The sequence below is a fragment of the Pipistrellus hanaki genome, assembly GCF_964339955.1.
Source record: "Pipistrellus hanaki genome assembly, chromosome: 14".
NCBI lineage: Eukaryota > Metazoa > Chordata > Mammalia > Chiroptera > Vespertilionidae > Pipistrellus > Pipistrellus hanaki.
The window spans coordinates 15,965,589-15,982,257 of record NC_140516.1 but is presented as its reverse complement, the minus strand read 5'-3'; the positions used below and the strand labels follow the sequence as shown (position 1 = coordinate 15,982,257).

The following is a 16,669-nucleotide window of genomic DNA, read 5'->3' as shown; positions in this document are numbered from 1 at the left end:
AGGGTGAGAAGGGGCAGGCACAGGAAACTGGGGGAGAGCCTGGGCCTCTGTCCTCACTGGGCCCTCATGTGCTGTGTGTTCCTGAGCAGTCAGTGCCCCCCCCCCCCGCCCCTCCCTCCCCCCAGGTACCCAAGGGAAAGTGAAGGAAGTGACCCTCCCTGTTACCAGTTCCTAGAGCAGCACACACAGATAACCCCTCTTCCTCACGTTCTTCCTCACCCGGACTCACTGCCCCTCCCCTTTCTTCTATCCAGCTGGGCTCCTACTTACCCCTCCGCTCTTCCCCTAGACCCACTCCCTGTTCTCTCCCCTCCCTCCACCGCCTCCCACCTGGCTCAGCCCTGACTGTCTGGAAAGACTCCAAGTCCCAGGGGATGCCCTGGGCTGAGGCCCAGAGCCCTAGGTTGGAATCTTGGTCTGTTTTTAACTCGCTGGGAGAGTGTAGATATGCCACCACCTTTCTCTGGACTCCCATTCCACTTTCTGTTTTGTTTTGTTGTTGTTTGTGCTTGTGTTAAATAAGTTCTTTAACATATTTTGGATATTAACCCCTTGTCACATTTATGACTTGCAAAGATTTTTCTCTCATCCAGTAGGTTACCTTTTCATTTTGATGACTTCCTTTGCTGTGCAGAAGCTTTTTAGTTTGATGTGGTCCCACTGGTTTTTTTCTTGCTTTTGTTGCCTTTGCTTTTGGTGTCAAATTCCAAAATTCATTGTCAAGACCAATGTCAAGGAGCTTACTGTCTATGTTTTCTTCTAGGAGTTTTATGGTGCCAGGTCTTACATTCAAGCCTTTAATCCATTTGGGTTAACTTTTGTGCATGATAGTGGTTTCATTTCATTCTTGTGCAGGCCGCTGTCTTGTTTTCCCAGCACCATTTATTGTTCTTTCTTCATTATATGTTCTCACTCTTTTGTCATAAATTAATTGGCCATGCCTGTGTGAGTTTATTTCTGGGGTCTCCATTCAGTTCTGTTTTTATGCCCATACCATACTGTTTTGATTACTATAGCTTTGTAATATAGTTAGAAATCAGGGAACATGATGCCTCCAACTTTCTCAGAATTACTTTTGGGGTTCCATAAAAGTGTTGTCTGTTCTATTTCTGTGGAAAAATGCCATTGGACTTTTGATAGGGATTGCACTGAATCTGTAGGTTGCTTTGGGTAGTATGGACATTTTAACAATATAAATTGTTCTCATCCATGAACATGGAATATTTTTCATTTATTTATATCTTCAGATCCTTTTGTTAATCCTTATAGTTTTCAAGTATAGGACTTTCCCTCCTTGGTTAAATTTATTTACAGGTATTTTATTCTTTTGATGCAGTTATAAATGTGATTGGTTTCTTAATGGCCCTCTTTGATAACTCATCATTAGTATATAGAAACGCAACAGGTTTTTGTCTGTTGATTTTGTATCCTGCAGCCTTACTGAACCCCATTTTTTCAATGTGACCGTCTTATTCAGAGTTAGTCCCTGGCCTGCCCGTGAGCCAGGAAGGAAATGGGCCTGGCCTCTCGGGCACATCAGGGCACGAGTGGGCCCAGACCCACCTGCACCCAGCAGCTGTCTGTGCCCTCCCTCCTGTGCTTCCCAGACCGTGGCAGGTCCCTCGAGGGTCTGACGCTGGGGCATCGGAGGACCCGCACTCCTGGGAGTTAGCCTGGCTAGAGGAAGCGGGCAGGATCTAGGCGCTCTGCCCTCTGAACCGTCCCCGGCTAACTCTCGCCTCTCCCGGTGGCACCCAGGGGAGTTTCTGATCTCTCCCGTGGAGGGTGTGCTGCGGGTGCGGAAGGATGTGGAGCTGGACCGGGAAACCATCGCCTTCTACAACCTGACCATCTGTGCTCGAGACAGGGGCGTGCCCCCACTCAGCTCCACGGTGAGTCAGGGGCCCCCATTCCACTGACTTCCCTCGCTGCCCCTGAACTCCCCATGGAGACTCCTGTAAACACCACCACCCCAAGCCCAGAGAGGCTTGATCTGGGGCCTGGCAGCCATGGCCACTCCGAGTTGTCCCTCCTCTCCCCCCAGTAGCTCTCTGGGGAGGCCGCCTTGTGTGGGGCCTCTGCCCTGCCACTGCCATTTTCAGCTCGCCTCTGCCTCTGCCTCTGCCTCGGCTTTTCCTGCTTTCCTCTTATCCTCATTCTCACCTCCTTGCTCTTTTCATGATCATTTTCTTCTTCCTCTTCCTCTGTCTTCTCCACGGTCCTCAACTGCACCTTCCTCCCTCAACCACCACCCCTTCACCATCCTGCCCCGCCTCCCTCCTCACCTGCTCCTCGTCCGCCATGCCCACCATCCCTCTTTCTCCCTCTCTCTCCTCACACCCCCCCCCCTTTTCCCTGTCCGTCCCCTCTCCTTCCTATCCGCCTCCCCTGACGCGCCCCAGATGCTGGTGGGGATTCGGGTGCTGGACATCAACGACAACGACCCGGTGCTGCTGAACCTGCCCATGAACGTGACCATCAGCGAGAACAGCCCCGTCTCCAGCTTCGTCGCCCACATCCTGGCCAGCGACGCCGACAGCGGCTGCAACGCCCTCCTCACCTTCAACATCACCGCAGGCAACCGGGAGCGGGCCTTCGCCATCAACGCCACGGTAGGGCTGGAGCTGACCCGGGGTGTTCCCCAGGGTTTCTCCTAAGAGGGGAGACCCTGCCCTAGAGGCTTTTCTGCACCACTGCCTGGCCTCCTCCTGGTTCCCTTTCCTCCTTGAGCCTCCTCCCTCCACTAGGACTCCGGAGTCTCAGTGGGAAGCATGGAACCTGAGGTTCCCAGCTGAGCCCCCTCTGGGGTCCCCATCACCCCCAAGGCTTACCATGTGCAGATACGGGGCCAGCGCCTCAGTACCACTTGGTTCATTGGACATCTTAGTGTGTTTCCGGCTGCTGGCATCACAGGGTCCAGAGGCCCCATTCCCTCGGGACAGCAGCCCAGGGCGCTGGGGGGTCATGCTTGCCCTGGTGAGACCGTGCCGGCCCGTTTGGGCCTTAGAGACCACGTCTGCTGTGATTAGGGAGGCAGTTCACAGGCGCTCGAGCCATTGGGCACCTGTGGCCAGAGATCAAAGTGGGGAACAGGTCGCTACCGAGCTCACCAGCCTCCCACTCCCCAGTCAGGGATCGTCACCGTGAACCGGCCCCTGGACCGCGAGCGGATCCCCGAGTACAAGCTGACCATCTCCGTGAAGGACAACCCGGAGAACCCGCGCATAGCCAGGAGGGTAAGGCTGGGGGACACGGGTGAGGTGTGGCGGCGGGGGGAGGAGAGGCGGGCGCCTGAGACACACCATGACCTGCCCAGGGGGTGGATGCACAGGCCTTGGAGTGAGCAAGCGCTGGGTTCACATCCCCGGCCTGCCTGTCAGCGGGGTGTGACTTTGGCCAGGCAGTTTCTCTTTTTCTTCTGAAAGTGACGCCCCCAGGGCTGTGGAGAGGACTCAGAGGAGCCAGTGTCCGGTGCTCAGCCTGCTGCCTGGCACATGGCAAACACTCAGGGAGCTCGGCCATCATCTCCCCTCACCCACTGGCACTTGGGCACACACCACCGCTGTGTGTGCAGATGACCTGCGTGCAGTCACAGACACACTCTGGGTGCATTTCCCCTGAATGGGTGGCTTTTCCCTCAGGAGCCAAAGAAACTGTTTCTCTGTCCTAAGAGGATGCGGGTGTTGCAAGCAAACGGTCCCTTTGGGGGTGGGTTCAGCCAGGAGGTCTGGGGCCGGACCTCAGCCGAGAGTCACTGGGTCTGGCTTATCTCAGCTCTGTTTCTTACGAGTTGCATGGTTCAACCAAGACACTACCCTTTCTGGGCCTCGGTTTCTCCATCTGGACAGGCCGAGGAGACGTGTACGTCCCTGGCCTCTCATTCTGTGCTCCTCTCTCCTTCTCCCACTTCCTCCCCCCCTCCCCCCCCCCCCCCCCGGCTTTTCTCTCTGCTCTCACTCCCTGCAGAGGGCCTGGGCCATGCTGGGAAGCTGCAGCACTGAGTGGTGGGATCAGGAGGCGTGGGGCTAGTCCCCGCTCTGCTGCTAATTGCCCTGCAGCTCAGCTGTCACCCCTGGGCCTTCGTTTCCTTGCCTCCGCAGTGGAGGTTCCGGGGAGATCGGAACCACGACTGGTTTTTTAAAAGCGTGAAGTGCAGCCCTGGGTGCAAGTCCGGGTGAACACTGATGGGGCATCAGGCCGGCCTAGAAGGTCTGAAAGCCACCACTCGCCTTCCTGCTTGCAGTCTTTCTTGCCACGAGAAGGACCTGACTAAATGCTTCACAGGTCCTGCCGCTGCTATTTTATCCACAGTCAGTCCCTCTGGGGAGGAGTTAGATCCCATTTGCCAGATTGGAAAACTGAGGCCCGGCGAGGGGAAAAGATTTGCTTAAGGCCGTGCAGAGAGCTGCTAGCACAGCAGGGACTTGAACCCAGGTCTCTAGACCCCTAGTATGGGCTTTTTTATTCCCCACCCCTGTGCCCTGACCCCACATCGCTCAGCCTTCGGAGCCCTTTGCTAGGATGTGCCTACAGCCTACCCCCCGTCACGCCTCCCACAGGATTTCGACTTGCTGCTGATCTTCCTGGCGGACGAGAATGACAATCACCCCCTCTTCACGGAGAGCACCTACCAGGCAGAGGTGATGGAGAACTCGCCCGCTGGTAGGTGCTGGGCCCGCCCGGGAAGGCCTGCGGCTGCCAGGCACCCCCTGGGCCCAGGTGCCTGTGGACCCACCTCATGCCTGAGGTGGGCCCGGCTGAGGCCAGGCGCGGGGGGCAGCCTCACCACATAGCCGGTGGGTGCCAAGAGGTGTGGCCGGGAGGGAAGGACGCAGCTCCAGGGTGCTGGTGGGCCCAGGCTGCCAGCTCTCTCAGGGGCCACCAAAGAGGCCACAGGGCTGGTCGGGAGTGATCGCTGGTCCTCGGAGTGGTCTGAGAGCAGCCCCCATGCTCCTCAAGAGGGACCGGGAGGTGTGAGGACCACCCAGGATGGGAGCACGCCCACCCTCTCTGTTCCCTCCGCCCCAGCAGCACCAAGCATCCTGGAGGCTTCTGGAAGCTTCAAGAGCATCTGTTGTAATCAGGGGCCTGTGTAGGCCAGCATAGCTCTTTCCCCACACACAGGGCCTGAGCAGTCTCAACCCATTCAGAGCGACAGCATCTCCTTCTTACTGTCCCCACGGAGGTCCGCTCCCTCTTCCTCCAGCCACACAGCTTGGATTTTCAGTCAGAAAGAGTTGAACCGAGAAACTCCTTGGCTCTGGCAGGGTGTCTCTCTAAGTGAACTTGTTTCTTAGTCCTGCCTGTGAGAATGCTCATACATGCGCTAATACATGTTCATGTCAAGCATATATGTGGGCTTACACACATGCACAGACACACATAGGCATGTGGGTGCCTATACAGTGCACTCTGTGTGCAAATGTGCCCACCTGCAGGGGCAGCAGGCACACAGCCAGGGCGCCCGGGCCTGCGAGTGCCCCCGTGGCTACGTGAACAGAGTCCTGCACACACATATGTGCATCTGCAATCATGTACGGCCAGACACCCGTAGAAAGCATTGTGTGTACACGCGGACAGACTGGGAGGGGTGTGCATACCTCCATAGGGCCCACGCACAGGGAGAGGATGTCAGGGAGCCCCCAGAACCCCCCTCGGAGCAGCCAGCCTCCAAGGCTGCTGGAGAGGCAGGCGTGCTCCGTGGGGGCCCTGCGGGGCTTGCTCACCGCTGTTGTGTTTTCTCCCCAGCAGGGCTGTGAGGCCGCTCCCCAGGCATCTGCGTCAGTCTGCCAAGGCTGCCGCAGCCGGCCAGGGCCTCCCCACCCCGTCCACCTCACCTCCCTCTCATCCATTGTCAGCCATGGCTCACCGGGAAGGGGCGGGGGCGGGGGAGGGGGCGGGGAGCCAGGTTGGCTCTGTAATGACCCCTCTCCCCCTGGCCCAGGGACCCCCCTCACGGTGCTCAACGGGCCCATCCTGGCCCTGGACGCAGACCTGGACGTCTACGCGGTGGTGACCTACCAGCTGCTGGGTGCCCAGAGTGGCCTCTTTGACATCGACAACAGCACGGGTGAGGCCTCCGAGCACCCAGCACTCCCGCCTGCTCACGCTCCCAGCCGGGGCGGGAGGGGCCGTGGCCAGGTCTAGGGCCTCCCCTGCCAGAGCTGGATGGGGGCAGCTGGGGCCAGGTGAGATGACCCCGGAGGAGGCTTGGGGACAATACAAGGGACCTGCTAACACATAAGCTCTCAGCCTAGACAGAGAGCCCCCAGCCCACTCCTCCGTCTCCCTGTGCAGTCAGACACAGGCCCTTAGTAGCCAGAAGCAGCCAATGCTCTGTCCCAAAGCAGACCCAAAGGTCGCCAGAGGCCACTGTCACGTCAGTTTGTAGACAGTTGACCAGTTGGGGGACAGGTGACACCTTGGAGGGACATACTGGCGCCTCTCTGCCGTGCAGGTCCACCCTTCACCTCGGGTCACCCATCCCAGGCAGGACTCCGTAGACCTGCGGGGGCACCTGGGAGGGGACAGTCCCAGGAGACTGGCGCCGAGGGGACCGCCCTGAGCCTTGGTCGTTGAGCCCTTTGGGAAAGAAAGTCATTTGTTGCTTTCTCTGCTCCTCTTTTCTCTCTCCCCACCCTGTGCTGGTCCTCCCATGACCCTCCGGGCTGGCTCTTGCCCTCTTTCCCCACTGCACCCATCTCCCCTGCATCTCCCCGGCTGGCGGCCCGGGGTGTCAGGCGTGGTGACAGTGAGGTCAGGTGTGGTCATCGACCGGGAGGCCTTCTCGCCTCCCGTCCTGGAGCTGCTGCTGCTGGCCGAGGACATCGGGCTGCTCAACGGCACCGCGGACCTGATCGTCACCATCCTGGACGACAATGACAACTGGCCCACCTTCAGCCCCGCTGCCCTCACCATCCACCTGCTGGAGAACTGCCCTCCGGGTGAGCGGGGCGCAGGGCGCAGGCCCGCCCCAGGCAGGAGCTGGTTGGTGGTCCGGGGGGTTGGAGCCTCACCGAGGGAGGAGGACAGGCAGCAGGGTGTGGGGAGAGACTCTGGAGAGGGAGCCAGGAGTCCCAGGCCCCCCACACTTCCTGTCTCTGATCCACGGTGTCTGGTCCGCAAAATGGAACTGTTAAGAAATGTTCCTGGTTGAGAAGACTATTGTAAAGTCAAAAATAGAATTACTGAGATGCCCATCAAAATCAAATAAGTTCTTGGGGGTAAATTTTATTCTGAAAGTCATCTGGAAGGATGAGAACATTTTTTAGAGGGGGGAGGGAGTATAATAAGACCAGATTTGCCTTATCTAATATTAAAGCATATCATAGAACTGCAGTATTTAAAACCATAAGATCTGAGCTAAATGATCAGGACAAATTAGCCCAGAAACAGATACCAATAAATTGAAGAATGTAATATTACTGTGATAAAGGAAACAATGAAACCATTAGTAAAAACTAGTGTGCAAAGCATCTAGTAACATTTAGTGTGGAATCCTACCCTATATATGACACCAAAATGAAATCCAGACATTCTAAAAAAAATTAAAAAGTAGGCAACAATAAAAAGAAAAGCTCTAGGTGACTATTTTTCTGACTTCAGAATAAGAAAGTTCTAAGCATATAAGAAACAGAACTTAGGAAAGAAAAGATACTACATTTGTGCTTGTACATTTACACCTCTTTACTTAGATCATTATAGCCAATGCTGGCAAGGCAAACAACAAGCTGAAAAAAGATATTTGTCCCAAGTTATCATAATTATGTAATTTGCATAAATTGATAGAAAAATAGGCAGAAGACAAAAACATACAATTTGCAGAAGATACAACTGATCATTAAATTGTTTTAAAAAATGATCAATCTCACAAATAATCCAAGAATGTAAAATGAAATAAGGTACTGTTTTCCTACAAAACTGCAAACGTGAAAAGTCTATAAAAGGTATACGCCGCAAGGCTGTGCTGAGAAGGGTCCCTTCTGAACTGCCAGCATGTGCATGTTATCTTGATGTTTTTAGAAGAAGCCAGTGTGCTCAGCTCCTTCCCCGTCCCCGTCCCCCCCCCCCCCCCCCCCCCGCCCCAGGATTCTCGGTCCTTCAGGTCATAGCCACAGACGAGGACAGCGGCCTCAATGGGGAGCTGGTCTACCGGATAGAAGCGGGGGCTCAGGACCGCTTCCTCATCCACCCGGTCACGGGGGTCATCCGCGTTGGCAACGTCACCATTGACCGGGAGGAGCAGGAGTCCTACCGGCTGACGGTGGTGGCCTCGGACCGGGGCACGGTTCCTCTCTCTGGCACGGCCATCATCACCATCCTCATCGATGACATCAACGACTGCCGCCCCGAGTTCCTCAACCCCATCCAGACCGTGAGCGTGCTGGAGTCAGCCGAGCCAGGCACTGTCATTGCCAATGTCACGGCCATCGACCGTGACCTCAACCCACAGCTGGAGTACCACATCGTCAGCATTGTGGCCAAGGATGACACTGACCGCCTGGTCCCTGACCAGGAGGATGCCTTTGCTGTGAATATCAACACAGGTACAAGGGCCTGCTCCCTCCCATTCACCCCTGCTCCGACTCCCTGCCCCAGGCCTGCGCTCTGCTTTCTTCCCCACCCTCCTCTTTGGTTCTCTCTCTCTCTCTCTCTCTCTCTCTCTCTCTCTCTCTCTCTCTCTCTCTCCTCCCTCCCTCCCTCTCCCTCTCTCTCTCTCTCTCTCTCTCTCTCTCTCTCTCTCTCTCTCTCTCTCGTTCTCTCTTTCTCTCTTTCTCTCTCTCTTTCTCTCTCTCCCCTCAGCTGCTCTTCGGTCTACTCTCTGCTCTCCCCTGTTGACAGCACATCCTTCCCTCTCTTTTCTGTCTCTCCCTTTGTTCCTTCCCTCTCTCCTCTCTCTTCTTCCTTCTCCCTTGACTTGTCAGTGTGGTATGAGTGTCCCACTCACCACCTCTTGCCAACATTAAATATTATAAAGTGTTTAGGTTTGTAATTTTCTAGGAAAATTGTTTTAATTTAGGTACCTTGTTTTAATATGCATTTCTTTAATAACTAGTTAGTTAAATACTTTCTTCATATGTATATTGGCTATTTAAGTTATATATATTTACATATACATGTATACATATATGTATATCTTTAATGACTTTCTTATATTATCACAAAACAAAGAATTGTGGCCTATCTTTTATGATTTATGCAGTTTATTATAATTTGGATGGTTTTACCATTTTTCCCCAAGTTCAGTTCCTCCAGGAGTTAGGGAGGAACATGGGACCTGCCATGAATACCGGTACTTCCCGGAAGGCCCAGGAAGTGACAGGAAAACTCACGTGACTAATACTAACTGCTAAAAAGTGTTGTCTAAAGACACGCATAGTAAAACAGCAATGAGATGTCAGCTTTCAAATGTGATTAGCAGATATTAGATGCTGGATAGTATTGAGTATTGGTGATTATGTGGGCACATCCGATCCCACAAACACTATTATAGGGACTCAGACCCATTCTACCAACTAGATGGCAATTTAACACAAAGTCCACTCACACCTATGGCCCAGCAATTCTGCTCCAAAGTAGAACTTCTCAAGGAAACTCTCAGGTCAATAATGGGACTCCCTGAGGATGTTCATTGCAATGTTGGTGGGGGGGTTGGAGGCCACCTGGGCACCCATCCTTGAGAGATTGAAGACTAAGACATTGTAGGTGCACACCATGGGATGCCAGGCATCAGTCAGAAGCAACAGACAAGACTCACACAGAGCAACGTGGGTGAACCTTAAAAATAAGTACTCACTGAAAAGAGTAAGAAATAGGGTGAGATATATATACCACAGTCCTATTTGTATAAATATAAGACACACACAGAGAGAGACACACACACACACAAAAATAAATAAATAAATAAATAAATAAATAAACCCACGTGATTTTGAATACATTACAGTAATTGCCCTAGAGGAGAAGGGAGGGGGTAAGAAGTATTGAAATACAAGGGAATAGATACATGCATAAAACAAGAGCAGTGCCAATGACGATAGTGCACAGTGAGCCAAAGGGTATGACTAGATCAGTCGGCATCAGAGGCCTAAAGGAAAAAAGAAGTGAGGGAAACCATGAGCACTAGAAGTCACATAGGGTAAGCCGTGTCCCTATTAGCAGAACCCCGACCCCTTGCAGGGGTTGTTCAGGACCATGGAGAGCTGCTCCATACCCCTGCCCCACTTTAGGCTGAACACACAGTACTGATGCCTCCACCACTTTTCTCTTTCCTGTCCTCCTCCCCTCTGACTGACTCTCTTCTCTCTATTTTTCTTTCCAGTGTCTTCTCTGCCCCTCTTCCTTGTGCTCTCCCACCCGCCTTGCTCACCTTCCTTCCCTCTTCCTCTCCTACCAAATGGGCTCCCTCTTCCTTCCCTGGCTCCCTTCCCCTCTGCCTCACAAACTCCCTCCCAACCTCCCTCCCCAACTTCCCAGCCTGGTCAGCTCTGAGCCCCAGTGCCCCCCACGCCCTGCTCTGATCCATCCCCTCTGCACCTGAACTAACTGATGTTAACCCTCTTCTCTCTTCCTCACGGCTGGCAGGCCCACAGGTTTGAGCTCTGTTTCTCTGTCACTTCCCACCTCATCTCTTCTCCGCTTCACCCCATTGCCTTCCTCCATACCCACCGCACCCCCACCGCCCTTCCCGTCCTGTGGGGCCAGGCCAAGGCCGTGGCCCAGCCTTTGCAGACTGAATGCAGCCATCCTCTCCCCATCCTCGCTCCCCAGCCTCGGGGACGGGGAGCGAGAGTAGGAAGAGGAGGAGGAGGAGGAGGCAGCGGCCCAGGGTAAGTGACCTCCCCGTGGCTGGGAACCGAGGAGGACAGAAGCCCAGCAGGGGGACCTGCCAAGGGGGAAGGGAACCCCAGAGACCTCAGTGCCTGAGAGGGAGCTGGAAAGGGAGAGAGGAGGCTCCACCCTGGATGAGGCGGATGGGAGGAGAGCACCAGATCGTCCAACAGGCAGGAAGCAGAGAGGAATAGCCCTGCATCATCCAAACTAGACATGTCCAGTGACTGGGAGTGGGCGGGGCTCTGAGAGCAGTGGGAAGGAGAAAACTCCTTGCCAGTTCTAACATGGGCTTCGTTCCTTTCCCACGAGTCCATGTCAGTCCCTACTTAATGGAGACAAAGGAGTAGTCTTGACTATCGGGCTGTTCTATTGCTGTCCCCTCCAGAGTACCCTCTCAGCTGTTTAGCGGCCTTGAACTTCCGTTATGCTTCATCTCTGTAGAACACAAGCATTCTTTACATAGAGATAAAATGCACGTAACAAAATTCACCATCGTAACCATCTGTAAATGTATAGCAGTGTTCAGTATACTCACATTGCTGTGGGATACAAAGCGTTTTCAAACAAGCAATCACATGGCATTCTCTATGTGCCAGGCACTGTTCTAAGCCCTCTACTCATTTCATTGTTATAACCATCAAAATCGCCCTACGTGGCAGGTACTGTAATTATCCTGATTTTGCAAATGAGGAAACGGAGGTGCAGAGAGGTTAAATAATTGGCAATGAGTGATGTGCCCTAACTTGCAGGTGTCTGTGGCCTCATCCCAGCCAAAGATGAGATCAGCAAGAATAAGGTCCATTGGGGACCATTGCCCTCCGTGGGGAATTAAGTGGGTTGGCCAGGAGTACCCCTAAGAGGCACAGGTTTTAGGGGGTTCCCCTTGGGCTGAACCTGATCTGATCTGGTCTACAGGGTCTGTACTGGTGAAGTCTCCCCTCAACCGCGAGCTGGTTGCCACCTATGAGGTCACTCTCTCTGTGATTGACAATGCCAGCGACCTACCAGAGCGCTCTGTCAGCGTGCCAAATGGTAAGGTTCCCCACAGGCACCTCCCATTGGTTATTCAGAGCTGATCTGGGCAGGAGGGGCAGACTGGGAACAGCAAAGGCTTGGCCCCAGGAAGGAAGCAGCAGGACCCAGAGGGATGTGAAAGGTGGCAGCTACAGTGAGGCCCAGGATGGCGTGTGTCCCCGTTGTTAAGCAGAGCTCAGCAGTAGGGGATCCAGAAGCCAAGAATTGGGGGATTCATGAAACCCGAGGCTCAGAGTCAGAAGGAGGCTTGGTGGAGGCTGGACAGGAACTGAGAAAAGGATGGCTTAGAGACTTAGGTCGGAATCCGTTATCAGAACTGGTGATGAGGATGTGAGATGGGAACCCCAGATCTGATAGGAAGCCACAGGGTCCCAGGAAGGAAAGCACAAGGAAAGGTGATGGAAGCATATTGGGGTGCACGGCCACTGTGGCAGAGAAGAGAGGGGAATATCTGCTGCCTTCTGCAGGCCGGCACAGGCTGACTTGCCTGCAGCCTGAGGCATGACCTGGAAGGGGCTGCTGGAGGCATGTCTGCTTATCTTTATTGCCCAGAGGACCAAGTTGTCAGGAAAGAAGGGCAGATGTGCTTACCTACACGTCCCACACTCAGAGGACAAAGGGCTGGTTAGAGAGAGGTCATGTCTCAGGAAGCAGAAGGCTGAATCATGGAAAGGGCCTCATGGGACAGGTTAGGAAACTAAGGCACAGTAGGCCGGGGCTCACCAAGGTGACTCAGCCGGGTGGTAGAGCCCAAGCTCCTTTCCTTATGGAAGAATGAGACCAGACCAGAGCAAAGGGTCAGGACCCACCACTCCAGCGTGGGTCAAGCTTTAGGGATCCCGGGAGGGCTGTGAGATGCTGCCATCCGCTCCAGCAGTAGCTGAGACTTAGGAAGGCCCAGCCATATTGGTGTCCCTCACGTCGCCCTCCCGCCCTGCCCTCCCCACAGCCAAGCTGACAGTCAACATCCTGGATGTCAACGACAACACGCCCCGGTTCAAGCCCTTTGGCATCACCTACTACACAGAGAAGGTCCTGGAAGGGGCCACCCCGGGCACCACGCTCATCGCTGTCTCAGCTGTGGACCCCGACAAGGGCCTCAATGGGCTGATCACCTACAGCCTGCTGGACCTGATGCCCCCAGGCTACGTCCAGCTGGAAGACTCCTCAGCAGGTAGGGCTGGGGGACGTGTGTGTGCCCGTTACCCTCCAAGAGGGACCATGGCCCACTTCTCACCCTCCAGGCGTGGCCCCACCATGGCCCCTCAATGGGCTGGGCCAGAGCCAATATGGCCAGTGTTCCTGCCAGAAGCCCAAACTAGAGAAAAGGGCAAAAGGCTTTGTCCCAGTTGGGATGGAAGGCCCCTTTAAGGTCTGCTGGAAACCTGGAATACTCCACCACCATCTCTCTCCGCCACCCAAGCATTCACTACAGCTGTCCCTTGGTATCCAGGACTTCCCCAGGGGTACCAAAATGTATGGATGCTCAAGTCCCCATAGTCCACCTTCCATCCATATATACAGTTTCATATCCACAGATTCAGGAACAGCAGGCTGAAACCTGAGGTGAGGAGGGATGACTATGTTAGTATCACTTAGGATGCACGAAGGCCAAGAGGGCGCACCTCAGAGGAGGCCTGGGCATGTTGATGGCCATCTATTTGACATGTGAAAGGCTTGCTCGCCCTTCCAGTAAAGAGAACAGCTGGATGCCAGTTGCTCTCAGCCCTCTGACCTGCCACTGGGCAGGGCTGACTGACCATCCTCCTCCTTCAAGGGACCGCACCTGCCCCTCAGAGCTCTAGCTCCTTCTCTTCGTACTGGGGAGAGCTTTGTAAGTGGGGAACGGCCACCATGGCCCTGGGTGTACCTCTGTGTCTTAGGGAAGGTCATTGCCAACCGGACGGTGGACTACGAGGAAGTGCACTGGCTCAATTTTACTGTGAGGGCTGCAGACAACGGGTCCCCGCCCCGGGCAGCTGAGATCCCTGTCTACCTGGAGATCGTGGACATCAATGACAACAACCCCATATTTGACCAGCCTTCCTACCAGGTGGGTGGCGAGCCTGGTGGGTCTAGGACCCGTGCCCATTCCTGGGGGCCTTTGGTCATCTTTCGCTACCACCCTACCAGCCTGCAGGCCTCATGGCAATGACCGCCCCATGAGCAGCTTGATGCCCTGGGCCATCTATATCAGTGAGTTCCTAGCGCAGGGCATGGGCTGGAGGACTGACATTGGCTGCTCTCTCCCCCTGCCCATCGGGCTCCAGGAAGCCGTCTATGAGGATGTGCCTGTGGGCACAGTCATCCTGATGGTCTCTGCTACGGATGCCGACTCAGGCAACTTTGCCGTCATTGAGTACAGCCTTGTGGATGGAGAGGGCAAGTTCGCCATCAACCCCACCACGGTAAGCGGGCAACGGAGGGCATGGGCTTGGGGAGTGGAATAGGCCCAGGGTCACGGGCTGAAGAGCCACAAAAAGTATGGCGGTTTTCCCTCTGTTTCTGAGTCCTACCACCTGGAGATCAGTAACCTCAGGGTTTTGTGGGGTTTTTTTTAGCTCAGTCAGCCCTGTTCTGAGAGTCCCAGACATCCTGTAGGCTGGGGCCTTTCTGTCCAGCAGACATGGAGGAAGTGGCCAAATTCTTTGGGAACTAGCCCTCGGTGGGACAAAAGCTTCTGCTGTGTGTCCCCAGCAGACTAGCAAGTTTGATTCAAGTCCATGTGAACACTTTTTTAAACTGTCAAAAGAGAGGCGTAGGCCGCCCTGCAAAAGTGAGCACAATGTTTGAGCGCCTCCTACTGGTGTATATGTGGCCCTGTACCCAGCACCTCCCCCGTGCTCCCAGGAGTCTCAGCCTGTGGGAGAGCAGGAACTCAAGAGGAAAGAGGGGTGATGGTTTCAGATGTCTGCACACGGGCTCCAAGCTGCTATTTCAGCACAGAAAGAGCCCTGTGGTCGTGGGGTGTTGGGCCAGCCAGGGCTGGATTTTCCCTCCCACTGCCCCCACTCCTGCCCACATCCCCCTCATTCTGCCCTCTCAGCAGTGTTCTGTTCTCCCTGCTTGGTGTGAGCAACCAGACATGCTCCTGGCCTGGCACTATGAACAGAGTATCTATGGCACACGACCATATACCTGGCCAGGTCGTAGGTGCCGGCCTGGGCTGTTTGTCCCGTCTCCAGGTGGATGGGGGGAGTGAGGGCTAGCATGACAGCTCCTGGAGCAGGGGCTGCTGTCTCTTCTGTTCAGTGCTGCATCTCCAGAGCCCGCAGCAGGCTCTGGCACTCGGTCGATGCTCGGTAAATACCTGCTGAACGGACAAAGGACCTGACTCCATCCTCCTCCTCCTAGGGCGACCTCTATGTGGTGGCCTCTCTGGACCGGGAGAAGAAGGACCACTACATCCTGACGGCCGTGGCCAAGGACAACCCTGGGGATGTAGCCAGCAACCGGCGAGAAAACTCGGTGCAGGTGAGGGTGCCAGGCGAGGCCGGGGGCACCGGGGACGGGGGCCGTGGAGGCAGCAAGAAAAACCTTTAGAGCTTGACGACTGGAGAGCCGCCTGTTCCCCTCAGAGACGTGGTGGCAGGGAGGAAAAGGCAAGAGCTTAGCTGGGTGGGCACAATGGCTGTGGCCGAGGGAGACGGGGACTCCAGCAGAAATCTCTTGTGCTAAACCTCTGCCGAGGCAGAGGGACATGCCTGGGTGTGACCCAGATAAAGCCGGGGCTCACCTGGCCAGAGTGCCCACGTGTCCCATTGAGGGAAGCATAGTCCGGCAACCAAACATAGCTATAAAGCACTTTTCTTTGTGTTTTCTAAAGAACATTGACAAGGAACCAAATTCACAACCCCAGGCCCAGCATCCGCACAGGCGCCTGAGGCCAGTGGCTCCCCTCCTAAGCTCCACCCCATTTCCACCCCAAATCCCACTCCGTGAGGCTTGGCTTTCTCTTTCTTTCTCCCCCTTCTCTCTGTCTCATCCGGTCATGTCCTTCTGCATCCAGCTCTCCCCACAATAACCTAAGTCACCATCCAAAAAACTCTCCTGGGTGAGGAGGGGAGAAGCTGGCGGGCAAGTTCTCTTAGCACCGTAGTTGGCAAACTGCGGCTCATGAGTCACATGCGGCTCTTTGGCCCCTTGAGTGTGGCTCTTCCACAAAATACCACTGCCTGGGTGAGTCTATTTTGAAGCAGTGGCGTTAGAGGAAGTTTAAGTTTAAAAAATGTGGCTCTCAAAAGAAATTTCAATCGTTGTACTGTTGATGTTTGGCTCTGTTGACTAATGAGTTTGCCGACCACTGTCTTAGCAGATGGGGGAGGGGCTGGGAGCACTCACCACATCGAAATCCTGCCCCTGGTCACATAGCCACGTGCTGTGTAGGGAAGAGCACAGGACGGGAAGTCAGAAAACTAAGGTTGCCTCCCTCCAAGAGCAGTGGTGAGTTGGGGGGAGGAGGGGAAGGGAGGGCCTCCTGGCCTGCTGTGTCCGTGGGACCCTCCCTGGGCTGTGGGGTCAGCAGAGAGAGCCTCGTCCCAGGCCAGATACAATCCCAGCCAGGAGGGAGCCTCCCGGGGGTGGGGGATCGCCATCCAGCATCACGGTCCAGAGGTTAGGGTGCGACGTGTAGGCCACTGAGGGAAGGGGCAGAGGGCAGAGGAGGCGGTGGGCAGGAGGGCTTCCTGCCTCAGGCCCAGACACAGAGCACCCGCTCCGCACAGCACCAGCTGCTGAGCGTTTCCTCGGGCCGGGCACTGCCCACCATCACACCCTGCAACACGCTGTCACCGGGAGCCTC

The 16,669-nt window shown here is 55.0% G+C and overlaps 1 protein-coding gene across 4 annotated transcripts in view; it reads left to right on the top strand.

Moving 5' to 3' along the window:
* LOC311632900 (cadherin-23) overlaps positions 1 to 16,669 on the top strand; it is a 72,969-nt gene that overhangs the window by 44,640 nt on the left and 11,660 nt on the right. For all 4 annotated transcript variants that reach the window (XR_014796859.1, XM_084904904.1, XM_084904905.1 and 1 more), the window contains 12 exons: positions 1,759 to 1,892; positions 2,403 to 2,612; positions 3,129 to 3,236; positions 4,560 to 4,662; positions 5,945 to 6,070; positions 6,741 to 6,944; positions 8,088 to 8,546; positions 11,749 to 11,865; positions 12,818 to 13,042; positions 13,752 to 13,921; positions 14,139 to 14,276; positions 15,223 to 15,342. Coding sequence is in view for 3 of the 4 variants with exons in the window: in XM_084904904.1 (XP_084761030.1) it covers positions 1,759 to 1,892; positions 2,403 to 2,612; positions 3,129 to 3,236; positions 4,560 to 4,662; positions 5,945 to 6,070; positions 6,741 to 6,944; positions 8,088 to 8,546; positions 11,749 to 11,865; positions 12,818 to 13,042; positions 13,752 to 13,921; positions 14,139 to 14,276; positions 15,223 to 15,342 (2,114 nt within the window). In the remaining variant the exon portion in view is untranslated. The remainder of the gene's footprint in view (positions 1 to 1,758; positions 1,893 to 2,402; positions 2,613 to 3,128; positions 3,237 to 4,559; positions 4,663 to 5,944; positions 6,071 to 6,740; positions 6,945 to 8,087; positions 8,547 to 11,748; positions 11,866 to 12,817; positions 13,043 to 13,751; positions 13,922 to 14,138; positions 14,277 to 15,222; positions 15,343 to 16,669) is intronic.